The sequence below is a fragment of the Moschus berezovskii genome, chromosome 4 (genome assembly GCF_049115385.1).
Source record: "Moschus berezovskii isolate FMDL1 chromosome 4, NW_MosBer_1.0, whole genome shotgun sequence".
Lineage (NCBI taxonomy): Eukaryota > Metazoa > Chordata > Mammalia > Artiodactyla > Moschidae > Moschus > Moschus berezovskii.
Genome location: NC_142463.1, coordinates 115,869,603 through 115,894,175, shown reverse-complemented (window position 1 = coordinate 115,894,175; position 24,573 = coordinate 115,869,603). Strand labels below are relative to the sequence as shown.

Sequence of the window (24,573 nt, the reverse complement as noted above, 5' to 3'; positions counted from 1 at the left end):
TGTGGCTGAGAAAGTGGTAGCCCTCACCTCAGCACAGCCTTCTCTGGTCATAGCAACCCTCTTAGGGAACCAAATATTTTACCCTGGCCCATCTCAGAAAAGAAGAATAATTCTCTTCATGTTCCTCAGTATGGTTTAACAAGAATTTAGTTAATGCATCTCAAAGTCTTGGCCACAAGACTTCTGCTAGAGGCACTTAGCTCAGGACATTCTTAAAAAAACATATAAAGGGACTTGCCTGGTTGCCCAGTGGTTAAGACTGCACTTCCACTGTAGAGGGCATGGAGCTCAGAGGGTACAGCGTCTGCCTACAATGTGGGAGACCTAGGTTCGATCCCTGGGTCAGGAAGATCCCCTGGAGAAGGAGATGACAACCCTCTCCAGTACTCTTGCCTGGAAAAGCCCATGGATGGAGAAGCTATAGTGGCTATAGTCCACCATGGGTCTCAAAGAGTCAGACATGACTGAGTGACTTCACTTTCTTTCTTTCTAGGGAACTAAGATCACACATGCCACATGAAAAGGCCAAAACATAAAATAAAAATGTATGAGTGGTCCATCTAAACCACTTTGAGGACCGAGTATGCACTAGTGTGACCAGATTTACTGGATATGGAGCAGGCTTTCATGAGATGGGGAGGGACAAGAAACAGCAGAAACATGGAACCATGGGGAAACCCTAAGAGGACCTCAACTCAGGCGTTAAGGCAACTACTCAGCAGCTATTGCACTTTCTTGGACCTCTGTTTCATTATATGTAAACTGAAATGGGTGAACTCCTGAAGTTCTTTCCAGAGTATGTACATTAATAAGAAATGCTAATGAAGGATTACCAAGGTATATTCATTTGCTAGGGGTGTTGTAAAAAGGTGCTGTAAACTGAGTGACTTACATAACCAAAATTGATTGTCTCACAGTTCTGGAGGCTAGAAGTTCAAAATCAAAGTGTCAGTAGTGTTAAGTTTCTTCTGAGGGCCATGAGGGAAGGATCTGTTCCAGGCTTCTCTCCTTGGCTTGGAGATAGCTGTCTTCTCCTTTTGTCTCATCACATTGTCTTCCCTCTCTGCATATAACTGTCCAAATTTCCCCTTATTAAAATGACACTAGTCATATTGGATTAGGACCCACCTGTAATTACTTTGCTAGGATTGCTGTAACGAAAACACCACAGATGAGGTGGCTTAAATAACAGAAATTTACTTTCTCACAGGAGAAAGGAGGCTAGACGTCCAGGATCAAAGCGTTGGAAGGGTTGACTTTTCCCTGAGGCCTCTCTCCTTGGCTGGTAGATGGCTGTCTTCTTGCTGTGTCTTCCTGCGGTCTCTGTGCATGCTCATCCCCAGTGACTCTTTGTGTGTCCAGATTTCCTCTTACAAGGACACTAGTAAGATTAGATTTGGATCCACCCTAATGGCCTCATGTTAACTTGATTGCCTCTGTAAAGACCCAGTCTCCAAATAAGGTCACATTCTAAGGACTTCAACATATGAATTTTTGGGGAAACACAGTCAACCCATAACACAAATAGAGATCCCCTCCCCTGCCTTCAGGGATGGGGAACCACAGCATTCGAAAACCAAATCACACTGCTATTCTGTGGCATGCCATTTTCAATACACCAGATTGCCTAAATATGGAAAACAGAATTCAAAAGAATATCACTAAGGTTTAAAATACCATGCTTGGTTCAACAAACAAAACATTACCGAGATTCTGCTATGTTCCAACGTTGTGCTAGGTGCTGAGAACACAAAGACAAAAAAAAAAAAAAAGACACACTCTTTGCTCTTAAGAAAGGGAATAGCTCTATAAGTAGCTATTATTCCAGGTTAAGTAGTACGATAGGAACAAAACAGAAATATGTACAAGCTAACCCAGAGGAGGGAATGATTGACACTCTTTCAGGGAATCAGAAAGAGCATCACGGAGAATGTGACGCAAACTAGGTTTTGAAGAATAAATAGAAATTACCCAAGCAGATAAAAGAAAGACACTCCAGGCAGAGAGAAAAGCAGGTATAACTGGGCCTTGTTCTGTATTGTCCTATGGTACTCCGATGGGAACTAATAGTTTTAGAGAGAGGAGTGATGTGATCAGCTTTGCCCTTCAGAGTTTTCAGTGGTGTGGACAGTAGATTGAGGTGGGGCAGAAGCAGAAGAAGAAGAAACTAGTTGTGGGGAGGGCCCGTCATTGCAGTCACCCTTCAAGAGAAGACGTGTCCTGAGCCAGAGCACTGGCGGTTCCTTTAACAAAGATCCCATTCAAGGGAGGGAAATCCCAGCCCTGGCATGATGTGGTGGGGTATGAGGATCTATCAGAGGTCTCTTTCCCATGTATAATGAGAGTGATTTTGAGACATTTTTCACTTTTGTTAATGAAAAATTCAAATGGTAATGATGTGATGAAAGCAAATGTGCCATGAGGTCAGCACTGGTTCTCATAAGGACTCAGACTAAACCACATAAGAACATATTTGTTTCTCAAGATCTTTTTTTCCTAACAATTGTCCAGGCTCTCCATCATATATTCATCTTTATTCAAATTGTTATCTCAGTGTTTTACAGCAAGAAATACCTTCATATCTATTGTTATGAAGCCTCTTTACTACAAAGTACTTTCTTAGTGGCTCAGTGGTGAAAAAAAAAAAAATCCACCTGCCAATTCAAGACATGTGGGTTCAATCTCTGGGTCAAGAAGATCCCCAGAGAAGAAAATGGCAACCCACTCCAGTATTCTTGCCTGGGAAATCCATGGACAGAAAAGTCTGGCAGGCTACAGTATACAGGGTCCCAAAGAGCTGGACATGATTTAGCGACTAAACAACAACAAAAAACCAAATCCAGGGATGCTACCAAGCCTTCTCCTAGGTCATGTCAATATGGGTCAGCACTGGACAGTGAGTGACTTGCTGTCACCCTTCATAACTGTGTTCTGAAATAGTTCTGTCTGTTCAGTAATGAGTAATACTAAACCTTAAACAGTTGAACTCAGAGGGAATGCCCCTGGGAGCTCATTTTGAAAAGAGGACCCCTTTCAGTAGATTAGCAAAAGGTTGGCTCAGCAAGTCTAGGTTAGCTCAGTGGAAGGAAAATCTGACTCCTGCCAGTGAGCCCCGGGGGCTCCCCCTTTCTAACAAGGCCATCTCATCAAAAGGGAGCTCCCATTGTTACTGAGTCATCTAGCTGTTCTGTGTACAGGCAAGTCCCTCTCCCTGGTACTCCCAATCCAGGAAGCATGGCAACAGTCTTGGAAGGATGAAACCTGTCCCCTCTCACGGACCAGAGTCCTGTCACGTGGCCACACCTGCTACACAGAAAGCTGAGAATTGCAGTCCTTAGCTGGGCAGTCATGTGACTGGACAGGACTTGCTTTGTCAGGGAAGAATGAAAATGGCCCCAGGGGTTACACCCAGTGGTCTCCGCAACACGATGCTGGGTGGGATAGGCAAGCTAAAGGGATTTTTCTGGAAGCTGAGAACTCTGTGTAACAATTTTCACTTGGGTGGTCCCAGATCTTAAGTTAGTGTATGGTTTAGGACCACCCTTCCCCCACTCCCAATTCTGAGAGGAAACTGCCACCAACAAAAAGGTGTCTCTTGAAGATGATTGACTTCTTCAAGTTGATGTGCTCCAGGCAGACGGCCTTACTGACAGAACCACATGAAAGGCAGGAAAGAGATATGGCCCTCTCAGACCGTTACATTAGCATCTCCGTATCTCCTGGGGTGAACTACATTTGTTTCTCAGATTCTTTTTATTTTCTTCTTTATCTCCCTTAAACAATTAGAGCTTGGGGACTTAAAGACTTTTGTGTTTCTGTGGCAGCAGACTTTCAGAGATAAATAAAAAAGGCCCTTCAGCCTTTTCCTTGGAGGCGTGGTTACCTGCCAAGTTATCAGGTTTAAACCACAGCCAATCAAGTAGAAGACCAAAGGATGGAAACTCATGCAAAGAACTCTTCATAAAGGCACTGGAGTTCTCAACCAGCCTGCTTAGCTATCTCTAAGAGGTTCCACGGAGGGGGGAAGTCCTAAGCCTCCTCTTTAAGAACGTTCAGGGACTTCCCTGGCAGTGGTTAAGACTTTGCCTTCCAACACAGAGGGTGTGGGTTTGATCCCTGGTTGGAGAGCTAAGATCCCATGTGCCTTCGGCCAAAAAACCAAAACAGAAAACAGAAACAATGTTGTAACAAATTCAATAAACACTATTTTAAATGATTTTTTATTTTTTAAAAAAGAAGACTGTTCAGATAAGGATTCTTTTTGGATGAAGAATGGGACCTGTGGACCCCAGGACAATGTTGGTCTGATTTCTGAGCATCGTCATCCTGAGGGGCCTCACTATATGACTGAGCAAAAAGAGGGAGAGCAAAAAGAGCCAGAGTCTCTGCCACAGGAAGTGGTGGTTTGAAAATGGGAACACAGATGGTGCTGAGAGCACAGATGCACACCTTCTTTCTAGTTCAATTTGGCTATAATAAAGCACTGCCAAGTAGGTCATTGATTGTTCCCTTCTACTCCTGCCTTGGGCCATTCAGAAGGTGACCCTGCTTTCCCTCTGAGACCTTCTTAAACTTTTGTGTATGTGCATGCATGCTCAGTCATGTCCAACTCTTTGCAACCCCACAGACTGTGGCCCTCCAGACTCCTCTGTCCATGGAATTTCCCAGAAAGAATACTAGAGTGGGCTGTCTTTTCCTCCCTCAGGGGATCTTCCCGACCCAGGGATCAAACCTGTATCTCCTGTGTCTCCTGCACTGGAAGGTGGATTCTTTACCACTTAGAGTTCTGATCATTCTTAGCCAAAGGGTATATGACAGTCTTCTCCCAGCTTCATTCTGTGGTTCCTAATTTAATTTAACTTAAATTACCCGTCCATCATGTGTATATTGAGTGCCCCTGCCCTGTCCTGTGTCATGTGGAAAGAGGAAAGCATGTGAAGCACAAAGTACAGGATCTACCTTCAAGGAGTTTACCATCTGGATAGGATTCCTACACCTTACCGGGTTAGGAAAACACGATCGTATTAAAGAAACCACTACTAGAATTCCTCTTTGGGAGGGAACAGAGTTTCTCTGGGATAAAGAGCTTCATAAATGCTTTATGAAGAGTGTAAGCTGCTCTTTATGGAGAGCAGAAGATAAGACCTCCCTCCCCCAAAGAATCCAGCTGTAGGTTAATACTTCTGTGTTATAATGGGGGAAGGTGTTGCTTGTGCAGATATAGGAAGAGAAAGATCGGGTCTGAGCCTCTCACATGTTAGAAACTTCTCTTTTGACGATGGAATCTGCTCCTTGTGAACTTTCAAATCTACAGTAGAGGATTCGAACCCACAACATTCTTTCTGTTTGTTTGCGTTTGCTATACACACAGCATGCTACACCACACAGCATGCGGGATCTTAATTCCCAGACCAGCTACTGAGCTCATGCCCCTGCAGTGGAAGCATAGAGTCTTAACCACTGGATCACCAGGGAAGTCCCCCAACAAAATTCTTAGTATAGGTCTTTTGGTTTTGTTTTATTATTTTTGTGTGTGGAAACTGGTGGAGGCACTGAACTTTGCACTCAGGACAGCTCAGACTAGAGGGCTGCAGGAGAGAAAACTCAGGGGACAATAGGAAGTTATTGACAGAAATTAAAGAGATCATGGGCAGCCTGACCCCCACAAGCTGTAAAAGTAGCTTTTTGTCCGTATTTATTTAAATTCCCAAAGGCAGTCTGTGACATTTAGCTTCCATATGCATATCATAATTGAATAAGAGCCCCAGAAAAGGTGAGCACCAAGTGTAGAAGCTGAATAAACATGAATTCCACTTGCCTCGGGATTCCCAGGTGGTGCTAATGGTAAAGAGCCCATCTGCCAATGAAGGAGATGCAGGTTTGATCCCTGGGTCAGGAAGATCCCTTGGAATAAGGGCATGGCAACCTACTCCAGTATTCTTACCTGGAGAATATCCATGGGATGGAGAATCTCATGGACAGAGGAGCCTGGTGGGCTATAGTTCTAAGGGTCTCAAAGAGTTGGACACAATTCTTTGTTGTGATAAATTGGAAGCGATTTATCATGCACGCACCACATGCTAGATTCTAGGCATTGCTCTAAGCACTTTCCATATGTTATTTCATTGGTTCATCAGAACAACTCTGCGAATTGAATATTTTTGTTTGTTTTGCCATTGAGGAAACAGGGACCCCAGAGGGTATGAGGCCTCTGGAGGTCACAGAGCTATCAAGTGGTAGACCCAGAATTTGAGTCCATCTGTCTGGCTCCACGGAGAAGGCAATGGCACCCCACTCCAGTACTCTTGACTGGAAAATCCCATGGACGGAGGAGCCTGGTGGGCTGCAGTCCATGGGGTCGCTAAGAGTCAGACACGACTGAGTGACTTCACTTTCACTTTTCACTCGCATGCTTTGGAGAAGAAAATGGCAACCCACTCCCGTGTTCTTGCCTGGAGAATCCCAGAGACAGGGGAGCCTGGTGGGCTGCCGTCTATGGGGTAGCACAGAGTCAGACACGACTGAAGCGACTTGGCAGTAGCAGCAGCAGTCTGGCTCCAGGTGTGCTCCCTGAAGACAGGTTCCACAGCAAAGATAATTTTAAGATGTAGGACATAAATCATGGGGCTTCAGAGTCCAAAGGAGAGGGAAGATGGGAGTTGGAGTGGAAGGAAAAGTTACACAGAGGAATTAAGCTTGGCCTGGGGTCAGGGCTGGGCAGGCAGTGGGACTGGTGAAGCCGCAGTGGGAGGAAGCAGAGGACAGAGCACACCTGCAGATGTTGGATGAAGGTTGGCGAAGGGGTGAGCTGGGACCTCAGAGAGCTTTTGACTCATATTGTCTGCCAGGCGTCCTACCATTCTGCTGCTCTCATTGTAAGAGGCCTCACCTCCATAGGCTAAAACAAACTGTGAAGTCTTCAGGTCTCTTCTCACCTGTTTTGGCCATTGCCTTCTTCTGTGACTTTAGGTATGCTTGCCTGAGTCTCAGTTTTCTCAACATAAAACTAGTGAGCTGGGCCCAATAAGCTCTGCAATTCCTTTAAAGTTAAAAAAGTCTGTGGTCCTATAACTTAAATCCTCCAATAGATTCATATTAATTTGTATCCAAAGATTAGGGGGGAAATTAGGGCTTATGAAATATCTTTCAGAACTGTGACCAGGTTGCCTTTCAGACGTGGCTGACCTGGCAGAAGTTGGTCATGTATGTCATAGGACAAGAAGAACAGGTAGCTTTCATCCTCCTGAGACCCTGAAAAGAAAGAGAGGGCTGTTGCTATTATGTCCTCTGGGCCAGTAATATGCCCCAGTTATTTTGTTTATGTGAGTAGGTAGGTGGCTGGGCTGCCGCCACAGAAGCAACTCTCATTTGGCAGGTGTTACTTATGCACTTATGTTATCTTCTATTTTCTAGTTTTATTTTAATTTATTTAGCTATCTTGCTATTTTCTAGTTTTAGGCACACCACCTTATTGGTTTTATTTTTATATAAAAGAAATTTGAAAGAAATGCTATTTTTTAAATTCACTTACATAGTTGCAGTGCTTGTTCTTAAATTAACTGTTATTTTCAGTTCAGTTCAGTCGCTCAGTCATGTCTGACTCTTTGCGACCCCATGAATCACAGCACGCCAGGCCTCCCTGTCCATCACCAACTCCCGGAGTTCACTCAAGCTCATGTCCATCGAGTCGGTGATGCCATCCAGCCATCTTATCCTCTGTTGTCCCCTTCTCCTCCTGCCCTCAATCCCTCCCAGCATCAGAGTCTTTTCCAATGAGTCACCTCATTGCATGAGGTGGCCAAAGTATTGGAGTTTCAGCTTTAGCATCAGTCCTTCCAATAAACACCCAGGACTGATCTCCTTCAGGATGGACTGGTTGGACCTCCTTGCAGTCCAAGGGACTCTCAAGAGTCTTCTCCAGCACCACAGTTCAAAAGCATCAATTCTTCGGTGATCAGCTTTCTTCACAGTCCAGCTCTCACATCCATGCATGACCACTGGAAAAACCATAACCTTGACTAGACAGACCTTTGTTGGCAAAGTTAATGTCTCTGCTTTTTAATATGCTATCTAGGTTGGTCATAACTTTCCTTCCAAGGAGTAAGCGTCTTTTAATTTCCTGGCTGCAATCACCATCTGCAGTGATTTTGGAGCCCCTCAAAATAAAGTCTGACACTGTTTCCACTGTTTCCCCATCTATTTCCCATGAAGTGATGGGACCAGATGCCATGATCTTAGTTTTCTGAATGTTGAGCTTTAAGTCAACTTTTTCACTCTCCTCTTTCACTTTCAGCTTAAGGTCTCAAAATACATGAGGGAAGAAAAAAGAGGAAATAGTCTTGAAATACTAAATGCTACTATAACCATTTGCTGGGTCCATCCCATGGGTTGAAGAAACCTGGTGGTACTTGGCTGGTGGCCCTGCTTCTTTATCTTAGGATTTGAAATGTTTCTCCATGAGTTTTCTGGTGTTGGCAACATAAGCGCTAAATAATCAGTCTGTCACTGTTCCTCAGACACACACACACACACACACACACACACACACACGAAGTGGGCTCTCAGCAACTCTCAGCCATTCAGGCTAGAGCTGTTCACAGGGCAACTCCAGCTTCCGCAGTGACTTTGTAGTCACACTTCAGGCTTTATGTAAATTTAGAAGCCTTATTACAACTCTGCTTGCACCCTTGCTTTTTGATTGGGGGTCATGTGATTGCTAAAATTGTTATCTGGCTGGGTTAAAATACGTTTAGTTCTGGGAAGAAGCTCTATAATCAAGATGCTTACAAAACCCCAGTTCAGTGAGATTCCCTGGGATGACTTGTGTTAAAGACCTAGAAAGAAAAAAATCTTTTCAGATCCTGGAGGTAACTTCTGCACATCTATCAGGCTGAAGGCCCAGCTGGATCTTGGCAGGATGCATTGTATCAGTTTGTTGCGACTTCAGGCTATCTCTCTGGCCAACTCTGTAAATGTCTGAATTGAGCCTGTAAGTACCCTGTCCTTCTGTCCCCTACTTATTCCTTTCTTTCAGTTCAGTTCAGTTCAGTTCAGTCGCTCAGTCGTGTCCGACTCTCCGCGACCCCATGAATCACAGCACGCCAGGCCTCCCTGTCCTTCACCAACTCCCGGAGTACACTCAAACTCACTTCCCAACAAATCCATCACAGGTTTAACAATCAGATTGTGGAATCTGATTCCACAATCATCTTTACAAGTTACCCTCACACATTAATATAACAGTACCTCCTGATGTCTTTCTATTTAGAATGTGAATGCTATTACTCCACTTAGAACCCTAGTGCTTTGGGTTGTCTGCCACTGTAACTTAACCTGATGTAACTTAACCCCAAGCCCATACATCTCCCTGAGTCTCCAAGAAGTCTTTCTTCAATATTCAGCCATGTTTCTACTCTTAGACCAACCTATAGTTCTCAAGGATCTCTGCGCCCTCTTCCTTATCCACAAACTGGGAGTAATGAGTATCTACCTCATAGGATTGCTTTGAGGATTAAATGCATTAATAGACAAGATGCACTAAAAAATGTTTGGTCCATTGTAAATGCTCAGTAATTATCTATTATTATCTTATTGAGCTAAATGTCTTATTTACTAAGACACTGCTCCTGGTTCAGAAGGATTTGGTAAAGGAGGGAGAAGAGAGAAAGCAATGAAAACTGGCTATCTGATTTTTAACTTAGTGACTGGTACTCTAGTGCTAATATTAAATGCGGGAATGATTCAGAGGAAAATTACATGCTTTCCTTCCAGTTCAGGTCTAGTTGGTTCAATACACTTATTTGCATGGAAGGACAATAATAGCACTACCATGTTTATTTTAAAAACAAAGTTGATCCTTCTTCCTCCTGGGGTCTCATGAGACCTGTGTGGGGAGTATGGGGACAGCATGTGGAGCCATCGTGCTCTTTTTACCGAAATGGATACAGGACACATTAGAAATTTTAAAACAGAGAAACCTAGCAGAGAGATTGACTTAGGAAAAAACAAAGATAAGTTTAGCTTTAGTCACGTGGTAAAATGTCTAAAATGAAGTGAAAAAGAAAACATCTGAATAGAAGAGTCTTTACAAAAACTAGGAGTATGGAAGTCAAATATAGCAACAGAAATCAGGATACAGAAACAGATCTGGAACTCTTCAGTGGGCTAAATTTGATCTCTAAAGCCATGAGAATTAATGTCTCCCTTGAGGAAGAACATAGGCAGAAAATATGAGGCTAGGTTTCCCCACTTCTGCGTGGGATGTTTTTAAACTCACAGCACTTCTGAGTTTGCCCTTTAACTTTTTTTTCCAGAATCAAGACAATGGGGACTATATGCTGGGCTCTTCTTAGGAGGCATCGTTGGCATTATCATGATTCTCCAAGTGGTGGTACTACTGTTGAGAAGAAGAGGTAGGTGTCTGACAACAAAGAGATTCTTATCGGACTCCCTGTGGTAAGCAGGGGACCTCTCCCCACAAGCATTTGCGCTCACCACTTTGGCTTTCTGCAGGAGGCAAGCACCTTTGCAAAAACACTAAATAAACCTATCCTGAGACCTTGCTTAATTCAGTCTCATTCAACATGTCTTGCTTGATCCCCCCAAGCTAGTCTATAGGGATGAAAAGAAAGATGAACCACAGGTATCTAACACAGGAGACATTACACACATAATTTAAATTCGGTATGACTAGCTAAAGTGTGTATAGGATGCTGAAGGGGTCCAGATAAGAGGCTGCAACTAGGAGCAGAATTCAGAGGAGTCTTGGAGCTTGTTCAAGTGAAGCTATATCTACTGACTGATAAAAAGATCCTTATAGTAAGATGTTTTTACCCAAGGGTTGAAACCTTTCTATAATTTCTTTTTACGCTTAAGATATGTCTCTGAGACTTAGCAATGGGGTAATCAAGGCACAGAGAGGCTATGTGACTCCTGCAAGGTCACCCAGCTGGTTGGTGAGGGAATCAGAACTGCAACCATGTGTTCCAATTCCCAGGGTGTGTTCCTCTGGGAAGGCCCACAGGTCATCAGAAAACAGCAGAGGGAACACAGTTTGCTACGATTTAGCACATATTCTGACTCACCTTGGTCAAGCATGCAATCCATGAGGTCACTTAAAGTCAAACTAAATAGTTATGGAAAGTCACCCATGGTAGACTGAAACAATTATGGTCCAATGACTCCCTTGAAGTTTCAATGCCTAGAGTTAGTATCTCCTGGCCTCTCCATGTTGTCCTGTGATTCAATATCTCAAGGCCCTGTACTCTCCTTGGCAACACTAGCAGCATAAGCTCCTGCTCCACAATCAGGACAGGTCCCTGGGCTGGTCTGCCCATAGGGAAGATAGAACTTGATCTTCACACCACAGATCTGATGGCCAATCTCATTCTCAAGCAGATTAATGTTCTCCACATATAACCTTCTTGGAAAAGCCCTACCTCAGCACTCTGATGTTGGTTTTGCTTATATAAAATAATCTAGGTCATAGCAGGCCACCTACCTCGTCTCATTTCCTCCATCTAAGAGGTAGCTGGGGAGGAACTGGGGGGGGTGGGGCGATTCAGACAGCTATCATGATGAAAGCTTATGGGGATGAGGCAGGGTAACCACTTTTGACTAAGATGATGAAGAAGCACTGAAATACTAGCAATGAGAAAAATGAGATTAACGTACCTGCATTAACCCTGCTGGCGAAGGTCCTGGGATCCTAACCCACACTCTTTCCTCAACTACATCCTGCTATCACATGGTTACCTCTGAAGGGAAGAGTACTCCCCACCCCACAGTAATTCTCTATCACTTTTCCCAACACACATACCCATCCTTGTTTCTAATCACTGTGTATTCTTTGTAAGCCAGGAACACTCAAAAATCTTGCCTTAATCCTGTGGTTGAAACCTATACTTAATTACTGTAACCCTACAAGACTTTGTTCAAGAGATTTTGTTGGCAACTTCTACCGGTGTCATTTCCAGAATGCAGTCCATGTGAAGGTTTTCAAATGGACTCTCTGGAAATTCTGAGCTCAGGAGGTACACTGGGTAAGAATAGAGATTTTAGCCTTCAAATGCAGACTTTGCCATTTATGAGTTCTGTGATCAAACAGATAATCTAACTTCTCCTCTGCAAAATGGGGATAATAATACATACTTCATGGCATTTTTGTGGGGATTCAAGAGTCAATACCAGAAAGCACTGATAAATGATGGATAATAGATGGATCGATACACACATGTATAGTTTTTAACGTAGACTGCTGCTGCTGCTGCTAAGTCACTTCAGTTGTGTCCGACTCTGTGTGACCCCATAGACGGCAGCCAACCAGGCTATGTAAATCCTACTGCCAGCAGAGGGCAGCACTGGAAGGCTCTGGGAAGGGCACATAGAACAGATTTAAAGTATCAATACTTGAGGTCAGGGTAACATGAGACGACTTAACGCTGCAGGTAAGAGTTGAAAAAGAATAGTAGACAGTCCACCCCTTTATTTTACAGTGATGGTAGGAGAAGAGATCCAGTGAGATGACATGTGTTATCTAATGCCACACAACTAGTGAGGTCTAGAAGGTAGAGGCCCAGTTCTAAGGCCAAGAACCTTTTCTTAGATCCTAAGGTCCCAGTGACTAGAGTTGAGCTGGCTCATGAAGGCTTGTCCCTGCATTGAGGAAAAAAAGCATGAGACTGAATTATCTTGATCCTGCAGTCTCTTTGGGAAGCAACATTCAGCCTTTTGCATCTCTCTGACCGTTTAAGACTATCCCCTCTATTGTAATTTTCAGCTTGAGCTGACCTGAAAGACTGAAAGTCCTTAAGGACTAGAATTTATTCTGTACCCTCTCTGTTCCCCTACAACACTGAGGACAGTGCTGAGTGAGGGTTATAACTGTGCAGACACTCCGGATTTGAACTGAAAGGATGTATTTCACAGAACTAACTTGCAACCCCTCTGTTATCTCCTCTGATCTCCCCAACCTCTATTCTCCATTCCCATATCCAAACACATGCACACTCCTCAGCCAATTATCCACTCAGACCAAAAAAGGGAAGTTGCAACCACCAGGAAGGTAAGCACTCCATGCCCACACCCACACAGGAAAACCATATTTTGGTTTCTTTGAATTCTCTGAGCTTCTCCTGGGGCTGCCCATCATTTCCTCCCCAAGGGTCACACCCTCAAGCAGCACGTTCCACCACCTTTATCACGAACAAACACACAAGTCTTTTTCCTTCCAAATAAAAATAAGCCTCTCCTAAGTGCTATTTCCTCAGAGACATGTCTAGTTTTTTAAGAGAATAAATTAACTGGTGTTAAAATAAGTTTACCCTAAAGACTGTGATTTCCTCTGCATTAAGCCCCACTGCTTTTGTTTGGACTTTGCAATAGTCCCCAGAACAGACATCCTTGCTTCTGTCTTTTACCTCCATCATTCTCACCGCTACATGATGCATGCAAAGAGTACCATGAAACATCAGAAAGAATGAGGTCGATCTACTGCTTTAGCAAGGAAAATGTCCTCAATATATGGTAAGAGAGAAGGTTGTGTTACAGAGAAGTGTTTATGGAATGACCATGTTTGCATTTAAAAATCTATACAAGTGTCCAGAACCACACTGTCTAATTTGATGGTCACCAGCCACATGTGGTTGTTTAAATTTAAATTAGTTAGAATTAAGTGCAATTGTTTTAAAATTTTTATTGAAGTATAGTTAATTTACAATGTTGCGTTAATTTCTGCTGCACAGCACAGTGATTCAGTTATGCCTTTATGTATATTCTTTTTCATAGCATTGAAAGCAATTTAAAATTGAATTGAGTTGAACTGACGGTTCAATTCCTCAGTTGCATTAGCCTCAGTTCAAGTGCTCAGTAGCCACGTGAAACTTGCGGCTACTAAGATCGCTGACTCGGAACATTTCCATCATCAAAGATGAAGCTCTATTGTACAGAGTTCATCTGGAAGGAGATACATCAAACTGTTGAAAACTATTTCTTCTGAGAATGAAATCATACTGGTTACTGGGTGAAGGAGGAAGGAGAAAGTACTTTTTGCTCTCTACTACTTAAATTTTTGTAGCAATGAATTATTTCTTTAGATTTAAAAAGAAAAAAGTTAAAAACTATTTAAAAATTGAAATGTTCTGCAACATATTAATTTTCAGAGACCCTGGACTTTGAGGGGGGTAAAAAGGGTGGTAGGCATTAGAATGACATGGCAGCTTTATTTCAAATAGTCCCTGGCAGATCATCCCTCTTATACCCCTCCTACTACACATCTACCAGGTTCCCCAGAAACAAGGAGGTGAGAAAGTTGTGAATGAACCGCTATGAACTGAAGAATACAAAAGAGGTATAAATAATTTTCCATACCTTAAAAATCTTGGAATTCTAATAGGAGACCAGATATGCACATCAAACAATAGAGTTCAAAATAATCAAATGGCATATCAATAACACGTAACACTACATGCCAGGCACCGTCTGATACACTATACAGGTAATATCTCATGTAATGATCACAACAGCCCTGAGAAGCAGGTATTTCAATCTCATTTTACAGATAGGGATGTTAGGCCCAGAGAGATCAAGTGACTAACCTAATGTCATAGGACAAATGTGCATGGGATTTGGGACTCAGTGCTTTTTTCTGTGGTACTCCTGGGGTAGGTGGGTATGCACTGAGGTGCAAAGACCAGAGAAGTCTGAGCAGAGAGTTCATGCTGGAAACCAGAGAGAGATAACCATTATGGTTTCTTTCCCCAGGTAAAACAGACAATTACCAGCCAACAATGGAAGCAAAAAGCCTTACTATCTATGCCCAAGTCCAGAAATCAGGTGTAAGTTCTATACTTTCTTTGTCTGGGGTGGACCCGTCATGTTTCCCATGGAATCCTGGCCAGTCAGTTCACTTTGCATGTCTGACATTCATTGTTCTACATGAGTTAGGAAGCAGAAGAAATTTGGAAAGCAGAAGGCAAGAACAAGAGCTCTCTAAAAGGCATTAAACATCGGTGTCAGATGGGATGATTTATTATTTGAAACGATGGGAAACACTGGGTACTTTTTTAGCCGTCTGCTTCTTCATAGGAAAAAAATGAGGACACTAGAAACATGTAATGTGTGGCTCCTTCCTCCTCTGGCATTTTAGGAGTTTACAGTTCCATGTTATCAAACTCTTTCTTTCTCTAAGGAAAAGGATGCAGCTTGAGGAGACCAGGAATGGTTGAGAAAGGCGTGACATGTTGGTCTGATCCAAGTTTAAGAGTTTGCAAACATCAAAGAGATAAAGAAGGAGGATCTTGAGGATTCTGCCTTGAGGGTGGTTGTAGAGGTGAAAGAGAGTATGTAGGCAGGAGATGAAAGCAGAACTGTGATGGAGTGATGGTTGGGTTGAAATGGAAGAGCTGGATTTTAAAAAAGAGTCAAGATAAAGTTGAGGAGCAAATATATTAGAAGTAAGAGGGTGGCTAAAGGGTAATGGTTAGATATGAAGATATTATATCTCTGGGAGTTGGTGATGGACAGGGAAGCCTCGCGTGATGCGCTGCATGGGGTCGCAAAAAGAAGGACACAATTGAGTGACTGAACTGAACTGATGAAGATATTATAGTTTTTCAGAACTGAAAGCAATTCTAAGTGATGTATAGGTCAGAATCTGGCCTTTAGGCTATAGGGGAAGGCCAATTCTTGAGTAAAAGATGTGAAGGTAAATACAGTTTTGATTAACACCTTGGGAAATTGCATCAGATGACAGTAAATGCATTTCTGTAAACCAGAGATTAACTCTTGGACAAAAATCTTCTTTCTGCTGTCCCCTAGAGGCCTGGAGGATTTATTACACAGGCCATGACCACCATTGAGAACCAAACTCCGTTTAAATATATGAGTCCCAAGAGCAACCTCTTTTGCATTTACACTTTTAGGTAATCAGGTTCAAGTTTCCCATGGTGCCTTCCCTATCTATTCTATCCCATTTTGTCAGTATCTCTCTTTTTACTCCCTGGTGGCTCAGATGGTAAAGAATCTGCCTGCAGTGCAAGAAACCTGGGTTCAATCCCTGGGTTCAGAAGATTCCTGGTGGGGTTGGGGGAATGGCAACCCACTCCAGTATTCTTGCCTTGGGAATTTCATGGACAGAGGAGCCTGGCGGGCTACAGTCCATGGGGTCGCAAAGAGTCAGACACGACTGAGTAACAGCATGACATACATACTAAAGAGTGCACAATCTATAAATGTCACCTCAATGAGTTATCCCATCTTCATATCTAATAAAGGCTTATTATCTTGTTTTCCTTCAAGAGTTGTAGCAATCTTTGTCCCTTTGTACTTTCATATGTGTTTTAGAATCAGCTTCTCAAGCATCACAAAAAGAGAACAAATCCTATTAGGATTGCACTGAATCTGCACATCTATTATATTTGAAGAGAAATTATATCTCTCAGTATTGAGTCTTTTAAGACCACAAAACCAACCCCTAGATCAAGGAACAGAACATAATCTGGACCCCTGGAAGACTCCCTTGTATGTCTCCTAATAAATCTGTTCTCTCTCCTCCTCAAAGATTCCCTATCCTGACTTCGTAAAAATAAAGTTTACTCCTTTTTTGGACTTTATAAAAATGGAATCCTACAGTATTTTTCCTCCTATGTCTGGTTTCTTTTGCTTAATATTGCCTTTATAATATGCATCCATGTCTTTGAGCTTAGATACAATGCTTTCATATTCATTGCTTTATGGAATATCGATGTAGGCATATACTAGAGTTTATCTTTCCAATTAACTATTGATGGACATTTACTTCGTTTCTAGTCTGAGGGATGATGAAAGCTACAGCTATTCATATTCATATGTGTGCTTCTTGGTAGATATGTGCACATATTTTTGTTGGGGATATGTCTAGAGGTAGAATTGCTAAGTCGCATAGTATACATGTCTTCAGATTGACTAGACAACGCCAAGCTGTGTTTCAAAATATGTATCTCAGTTTACTTTTCTGCACCAGAGTCTCAGCTGTTACACACTCTAATCAAACCTTGGTAGTAGTGTTCAGTCACTAGGTTGTGTCTGACTTTTTGCAATACCACGGACTACAGCATGCCAGGCTTCCTTGCCCTTTGCTATATCCTGGTGTTTGTTGAAATTCATGTCCATTGAGTCAGTGATGCTATCTAACCATCTTATCCTCTGCTACCCCCTTCTCCTTTTGCCTTCAATTTTCCCCAGCATCAGGGTATTTTCCAATGAGTTGGCTCTTTGCATTAGTTAGCCAGAGTATTGGAGCTTCAGCTTCAGCATCAGTCCTTCCAATGAATATTCAGGATTGATTTCCTTTAGGATTGACTGGTTTGATTCTTTACAGCCCAAGGAACACTCAAGAGTCTTCTCTAGCACCACAGTTTAAAAGCATGAATTCTTTAGCACTCAGCCTTCTTTAAGGTCAACTCTCACATCCATACATGGAAAAACCATAGGGACCTTTGTTGGCAAAGTGATATCTCTGCTTTTTAATACATCGTCTAGGTTTGTCATATCTTTCCTTCCAAGGAGCAAGTATCTTTTAATTTTATGCCTGCAATCACCATCTGCAGTGATTTGGAGCCTACAAAAATAAAATCTGTCACTGTTTCCACTTTTCCCTACTATTTGCATGAAGTGATAGGCCTGGATGCCATGATCTTAGCTTTTTGAATGTTGAGTTTTAAGCCAGCGTTTTTCACACTTCTCTTTCACCTTCATCAAGAAGCTTTTTAGTTCCTCTTCTCTTTCTGCCATTAGAGTGTTATCATTTGCATAACTGAGGTTGTTCATATTTCTTCTGGCAATCTTGATTCCAGCTTGTGATTCTTCTAGCTCAGCATTTCTCATGATGTACTCTGCATATAAGTTAAATAAGTAGGGTGATAATATATAGCTTTGATGTACTCCTTTCCCAATTTGGAGCCAGTCCATTGTTCCATATCCAGTTCTAACTGTTGCTTCTTGATCTGCACACAGGTTTCTCAGCAGACAGGTAAGGGAGTCTGGTATTCCCATCTCTTTAAGAATTTTCCACAGTTTGTCATGATCCACATTGTCAAAGGCTCTAGAATCATTAGTGAAGCAGAAGTAGATGCTTTTCTGGAATCCCCTTGCTTTCTCTAATGTCTGGTGAATGTTGGCAATTTGATCTCTAGTTCCTCTGCCTTTCTAAACCCAGCTTGTATATCTGGACGTTCTTGAGCAAGTTTCACCTTGGTAGCATGTGAAGTGAGTGCAATTTTATGGTAGTTTGAACATTCTTTGGCATTGCCTTTCTTTGGGACTGGAATGAAAACTGACCTTTTCCAGTTCTGTGACCACTGCTGAGTTTTACAAATTTGCTGACGTATTGAATGCAGCACTTTCACAGCGTCATCTTTTAGGATTTGAAATAGCTCACCTGGAATTCCATCACCTCCACTAACTCTGTTCATAGAAGTGTTTCCTAAGGCCCACTTGGTTTCACACTCCAGGATGCCTGGCTCTGGGTAATTGACCACACCATCATGATTATCCAGGTCATTAAGACTTCTTTTGTTTATTCTGTGTATTCTTGCCACCTCTTATTAATCTCTTTTGTTTCTGTTAAGTCCTTGGCATTTCTGCCCTCTCTTGTGCCCATCCTTGCATGAAATGTTCCCTTGAGACCTCCAGCTTTCTTAAAGAGATTTCTAGTATTTTCCATTCTATTGCTTTCCTTTAGTTCTTTGAATTGTTCACTTAAGAAGTCTTTCTTATTTATTAATTTTTTAAATTTTAGTCATTCTGTTGGATACTTTTTATAGTTTTATTTTGCATTCCTCTAATTATTAAGCAATAATTGTCTTCTAAAAACAGTGTGGTTTATCTTTTAAAGTTATGTCTGATATGTACCTGAAAATGATTTTTTGAGTATGGTGAAATGGGTTGTTTTATATTTTTCCATATGGATATCCTACTGACTATATTTAAAAGACTGTTCTTGATCCACTGCAGTGCCACATCATTATAAATCAAGGATCTGTATATGTGTGGATCTATTTTGAAGTTCTCTATTCTGCTCCATTGTTCTATTTCTTTACACTTGTACCAGTACTGTACTATCTTTACAAACCTGTGCTTACAGATTTATTATAAATCTGTGGCTCACATGGTAAAGAATCTACCTGCAATGCAGGAGACCCAGGTTCGATCCCTGGGTCAGGAAGATCCCCTGGAGAAGGGAATGGCCTCCCACTCCAGTATTCTTGCCTAGAGAATCCTATGGACAGAGGAGCCTGGCGAGCTACAGTTCACGGGGTTGCAGAGTCAGACATGACTGAGCGACTAACACTTTCTTTTCACTTGTTCTTGTTCTTCTTCAAGTTCTTGGCCATTTTTAGTCCTTTGCATTTTCATCTATATATTTTAGATCCAATTTTCAAGATCCTCCTTAAAATTTTACTGGAATTCTGATTAGAACTGCATTGATCAATTTGAAAAGACCATGTATATTTTAATACTGAACTTTACATTCACAAAATGTTATGTCCTTTCCTTTATTTAGATATTCTTTAATTTCAGCCAGTTACTGATTGAATTATCTTCTACAACATTACTTCCAAAGTACTGGCTAGCTCCTTTTTACTAAAATGATCTTTTACTAAAAGCATTACCTGGGACCTAATTAGAAATGGTGGGCTGCCCTCTATGGGGTCGCACAGAGTCGGACACAACTGAAGCAACTTAGCAGCAGCAGCAGTAGCAATTAGAAATGCAGAAAGTTCCCACCTCAGATCTTCTGAAATAGAACCAAACTTCTAACAAGATCCCTAGGAAATTCTTATGCACATTAAAGTGTGAGAATTCCTGCTCTACCCCAACCATTTCCAGTAGTGGGGGATTCTCTGCCTCTCATGACAATTCATCCCACATTTGAGCACCTTTTTACTTCCCTGTGTGGCTCAGATGGTAAAGAATCTGCCTGCAATGCAGGAGACCTGGGTTCAATCCCTGGGTCAGGAAGCTCCTCTGGAGAAGGGAATGGCAACCCACTCCAGCACTCTTGCCTGGAGATTATCATGGACAGAGGAGCTTGGAGGGCTACAGTCCACGGGGTTGCAGAGAGTCGGACACAACTGAGCGACTAACATTTTCTTTCTTTGCTTTTACTATTAGAAAGATCTTCATTATACTGAACCAAAATCTTACCCTAAAGCTTCCAACCTTGGTTTAAAGCTAAAGTACTCTATAGAACAAATGTAATTCCTCTTCTACATGGCAATTCATCAGATATATGAAAAGCAAGATCATGTCACACCTTGAATCTTCTTTCCTCTAGTAAACTTTTCCAATTTCTTATCTCTTCCATCAGATGACAAGATTCCAAGTTCTCTCCCATTAAAACCCATGGGCTTCAGTGTTAAGTCTTTCCCTATGTTCAGGAAAGGGAGAGTATAACATTATCCTACACCAGTGCCCATGTGTATGTTGAAAGGATGATTTTCCAGGCATCAGATATGTCATCTCCATCTTAGAGAGATGTGGTCTCGGTTAACATCTACACTGATTTTGCCCTGGTACTGTGGATTTTAATTTATTCTAAGTAACATTAACAAACATCGACAGAAGGTTCTCATGTGCCCAGCACTGCTTTGTTGAGAATGCAAAAAATATATAGGCTATTTGTCAAGGAACTGATGGTTTGTTTGGAGAAGCAACGTGTAAATATATCAGAGTGTCTTGTATACAGTGTACAGTTAAGTACCATAATGTGAGAATTAGACTTTTAAGTACCTAAGGAATTTAAGTAAAGGAGAGGTCATTATAAGTTGGGGTAACCAAACAAGAATAGCATGATGGAAAGTACATGTGCTTTAAGTTAAAATCCTGGCTTTGATACTTCTTGTATGTGCCATTAAGAAAGCACTGAATCTTTCTGGACTTTAGCATCTTCATCTATGAAATGTGAGTAACAATAGTATTTAACATATAGAGTGGTTGTGAGACAAATGGGAAGATATAGGTGAAGAACTTTGTAAACTTAAAACACTTGCATATGTATGGTCATTATTAACTTCGATATCTAGATAAGAAAGAGAATTGATGAGAAGCCATGATAGTGAGGAATAGCAGGACCTCTGCATGTTGTGAGTGATATGTGTGTGTGTGTGTGTGTGTGTGTGTTAGTCACTCAGTCATGTCCGACTCTTTGCAACCCCATGGACTATATGCCCACCAGGCTCCTCTGTTCATGGGATTTCCCAGGCAAGAATACTGAAGTGTGTTGCCATTACTTTCTCCAGGGGATCTTCCTACCCCAGGGATCAAACCTGGGTCTCCTACATTGCAGGCAGATTCTTTACAGTCTGAGTATCAGAGAAGTCCTATGTAGGTGATATGAGTGAGACTAAAATACTATATAAATCTCATTCTCATCAGCTATCCATGTAAGAGCCACACCAATTTCAGTTCACTATGAGGAAGACTTTTAACACAGTTGGGAAGTGGTAATGGTAAATCAGGCTGCCTCACAAGGCTGTAAGCTCCAAGATGTCACTTGAGGAGTCTTAAGCAAAGCCCAGGGAAATGAGTTCCAGGGAATCTGGGGGAGAATTTTCACCTGAAAAAGACCAAATGACTCCAGAGAACTTTTCAACTCATAACTTCTTAATTCTGTGCGTCTCCATGAGGATGAGATGGGGAATAACTCGCTGCTCAACTAATGTCTTGTTTACTTTGTTTCCCTTGTAGTCTGTTCAGAAGAAACCCGACCCCCTGCCAGGACAGGACCCCTGCACCACCATTTATGTTTCTGCCACAGAGCCTGTTCCAGAGCCCATGCAGGTGAGGCGTCGCTCTGTGCCTCCTCTCTGTAGAGAGGAAGTAGGTGGAGGCAGGGAAAGGGTGGAACCTGTCTAGAGCTGAAATGGAGAATGCAGGTCCTAGCAAGCAGGTAGCAAGGAGCATCTGCAGCCTCAATTGCAGGGCTTCTGGGAAAACCCTCATGGCTTCTCACATGCGGTCCCTGCTCACTTTCCCTTCACCAGTGTTTCTCTGAGAGCTGTCTAAGGACCACATCAGAATCAACTGGCATATTTCTTAAAAATAAAGATTCTGGGAACTTCTTTCTAGGATCTGTTCAATCAGAATGTCTGTAGCAGGTCACCAGGCACCTGCACATTAAAAAACAACATCTTCCAAGTGATCCTGATGCATGCTTAAGTTCAGGAATTTCATCTTGAGTCCAGGAGTTCTCAAGTCCAGCTGCATATAGCCAGGGGAGCTTTGTAAGAATGCCCATGCCTAGTTTCCATTCAGCCCTATTTATCAGAATATTTAGGAGTAGAGCTCTGCAGACGTGTAAAGAATATGACGCCTAGCCCACCTGTTTTGTTCCATTGCAAGATCAGAATGGAGTAAGTTTACTTGACAAAAATCTTCCTTTTACTAAATGAAAAGAAGTAAATTCTGGTCTGATGTCTTGGCTCCAGTTGGGCTTTATTAAATAAAGCATTCTAGGAGATAATGGAGGATCAAAAGACCACAGAAATACCTACTTTTACCTATTTTCTTCAAGCCTACTGTACACACACCCAGCAATGCCTGGAAGGATGCCTTGTCTTCATTTTGAGGTTTAGTTACAGAACACTCCTATCCAAAGGGAAGCAAAAACATAAGTCTGACTTTAAAAGCTTTAAAAAATCATGTAGATTTTTAATAATGTTTTCTTGGGGAAGAAACACAGCACTTGGTATATATTCATATTTTGCAGCAAAACCACTGAATTCCCCCACTCCAGTCTCTTACACCTGTGTCTCTGACTCTTGAATCTCCTCTCCTTATGAGAATTCTTTGCTCACAGTCTTCATCTCCTCCCCATCCCTCTCCCACCTGAACCACTTCTTCCTTCTCCCTTTAGGTCTCACTGATCTTCCCTTTTTTAAAACTTGGTAATTTAGAACTCTCTTGGCTGCTCTAAATTGAGTGCCAGTCCTCAGATGACTGGGTCAGTTCTACTCTCCCTGATGGCTTGCATATACTTGAAGGAAACTGTAGCCCATCTGTGGGCAGGCAGACAATCTGGGGACCTGAGTGCAGCCTCTATCTCTGTGGTTTCCCAGAGGTCTTGTGCTTAGTACTTTGCTTTCCAATGCAGGGGATGTGGATTTGATCCCTGGTTGGGGAGCTAAGATCCCACATGCCTCGTGACCCAAAATCCAGAACATGGAACAAAAGCAATATTGTAACAAACTCAGCAGAGACTTTAAAAATGACTCCTATCCAAACAATCTTGACAAACCCAGCTGTGCTGAGAAAACCCTCATGGCTTCTCACATGTGGTCTCTGCTCACTCTTCACCAGTGTTTCTCTGAGAGCTGTCTAAGGACCACATCAGAATCAGCTGGCATATTTGATGAGCAAGTTGCAATGCCACCTGATTCTCGAGAACCTTTCCTTTTCCTAAGCATCACACTTTCCATCTATAGCCTGTAAACCTAGTGCGGGTCCCTCCCCTCACAGACTTGTTCTGTTTTTCCCCCAGGAATCAGGTTCCTTCACGGTCTATGCCAGTGTGACGCTTCCAGAGAGCTGACATCGCAGACTCAGTGAAAGGACTTTCTGAAAGAATATAGAAGAGTCAAAATAAACACTGAACTTGGTCCCAGATCCCAAGTACTTTGTGACATCTGCACATCTGCATTCTTCTCGGCTCGGCTCCCTGGTGACGCTTCTTCCACATCTACCTATGAAATGGAAATGGAAGTGAGGTTTCCCAAGTGCTTAGCCTGCTCTGCGCATGGCACAGGCTCAGAGAAGAGAGCTAGTTGATATAACTTTACATCTCTGGGGTGTAGCAGATGAAATGGATAATGCTGGTCGAGTGAGTCTGGACCTTCAGGTGTCTTGCGTTTTTCCACAACTTGATGATAAAAGCTAAAGGCAGAAAGCCAGCACAGGACATCTAGGACCTGTCTCAGACAGCTGACCACCAGCCACAGAGTCTGGAACCACTTACACCTTGGCTGCCTGTACTCAGTCTGGGAGCTGCTTCCGATCACCAAGTAGACTTGAGCAAGGCTCTGTGCCTCAGTTTCTCTCTCTGAATAGACAATGAAGGGGGAATTCCTCATTGTATGTAAAACACTCTGACATTATTCTATCAAAGAAGCTAATAAAGTATTTTATTTGTAAAATCTGGAAGCTAAAGAGTCAATAAACTGAAAACATGATTTTGAGGTCCCTGAGCTTTGAATAATGGAATGAAAAAAATCTAAGATTCTTAAGAGTACTGTTCTGTGGAAATGGCGGTCAGATTTAAAGAAAATCAGCCAGTGTTTGGTGATGCTATTATAAAGGAACTTGACTTTCACTTCCCAAAATGATTTTTAAAGCCTAGTTCTCCATTTACTCCATTGGGCAACAAACTTGGAGCCTCAACTAAGATTGCAAACTGATTCTGAGACCATTTTACATCCATGGCCTCATGTCTTCAGCGTCTCTATCAAACATGCCTTAGCCTTTGCATACCTCTCCTCACCACTAAACCTATCCTAAAGTAGAAAATTAACATATTTTGGCCCAACAGTTTCAACTAAT

The 24,573-nt window shown here is 42.2% G+C and overlaps 1 protein-coding gene across 2 annotated transcripts in view; it reads left to right on the top strand.

Annotated features, from left to right (window-relative positions):
• SLAMF1 (signaling lymphocytic activation molecule family member 1) overlaps window positions 1-24,206 on the top strand; it is a 40,053-nt gene extending 15,847 nt beyond the window's left edge. The window contains exons 4-7 of one of the 2 annotated variants that reach the window (XM_055402360.2): window positions 10,314-10,412; window positions 14,761-14,834; window positions 21,727-21,819; window positions 23,519-24,206. In XM_055402360.2, coding sequence (XP_055258335.2) covers window positions 10,314-10,412; window positions 14,761-14,834; window positions 21,727-21,819; window positions 23,519-23,569 — 317 coding nt within the window. In that variant the 3' untranslated portion in view covers window positions 23,570-24,206. The remainder of the gene's footprint in view (window positions 1-10,313; window positions 10,413-14,760; window positions 14,835-21,726; window positions 21,820-23,518) is intronic. The other variant, XM_055402361.2, reaches the window with a different exon arrangement.
• The last annotated feature ends 367 nt before the right edge of the window (window positions 24,207-24,573 follow it).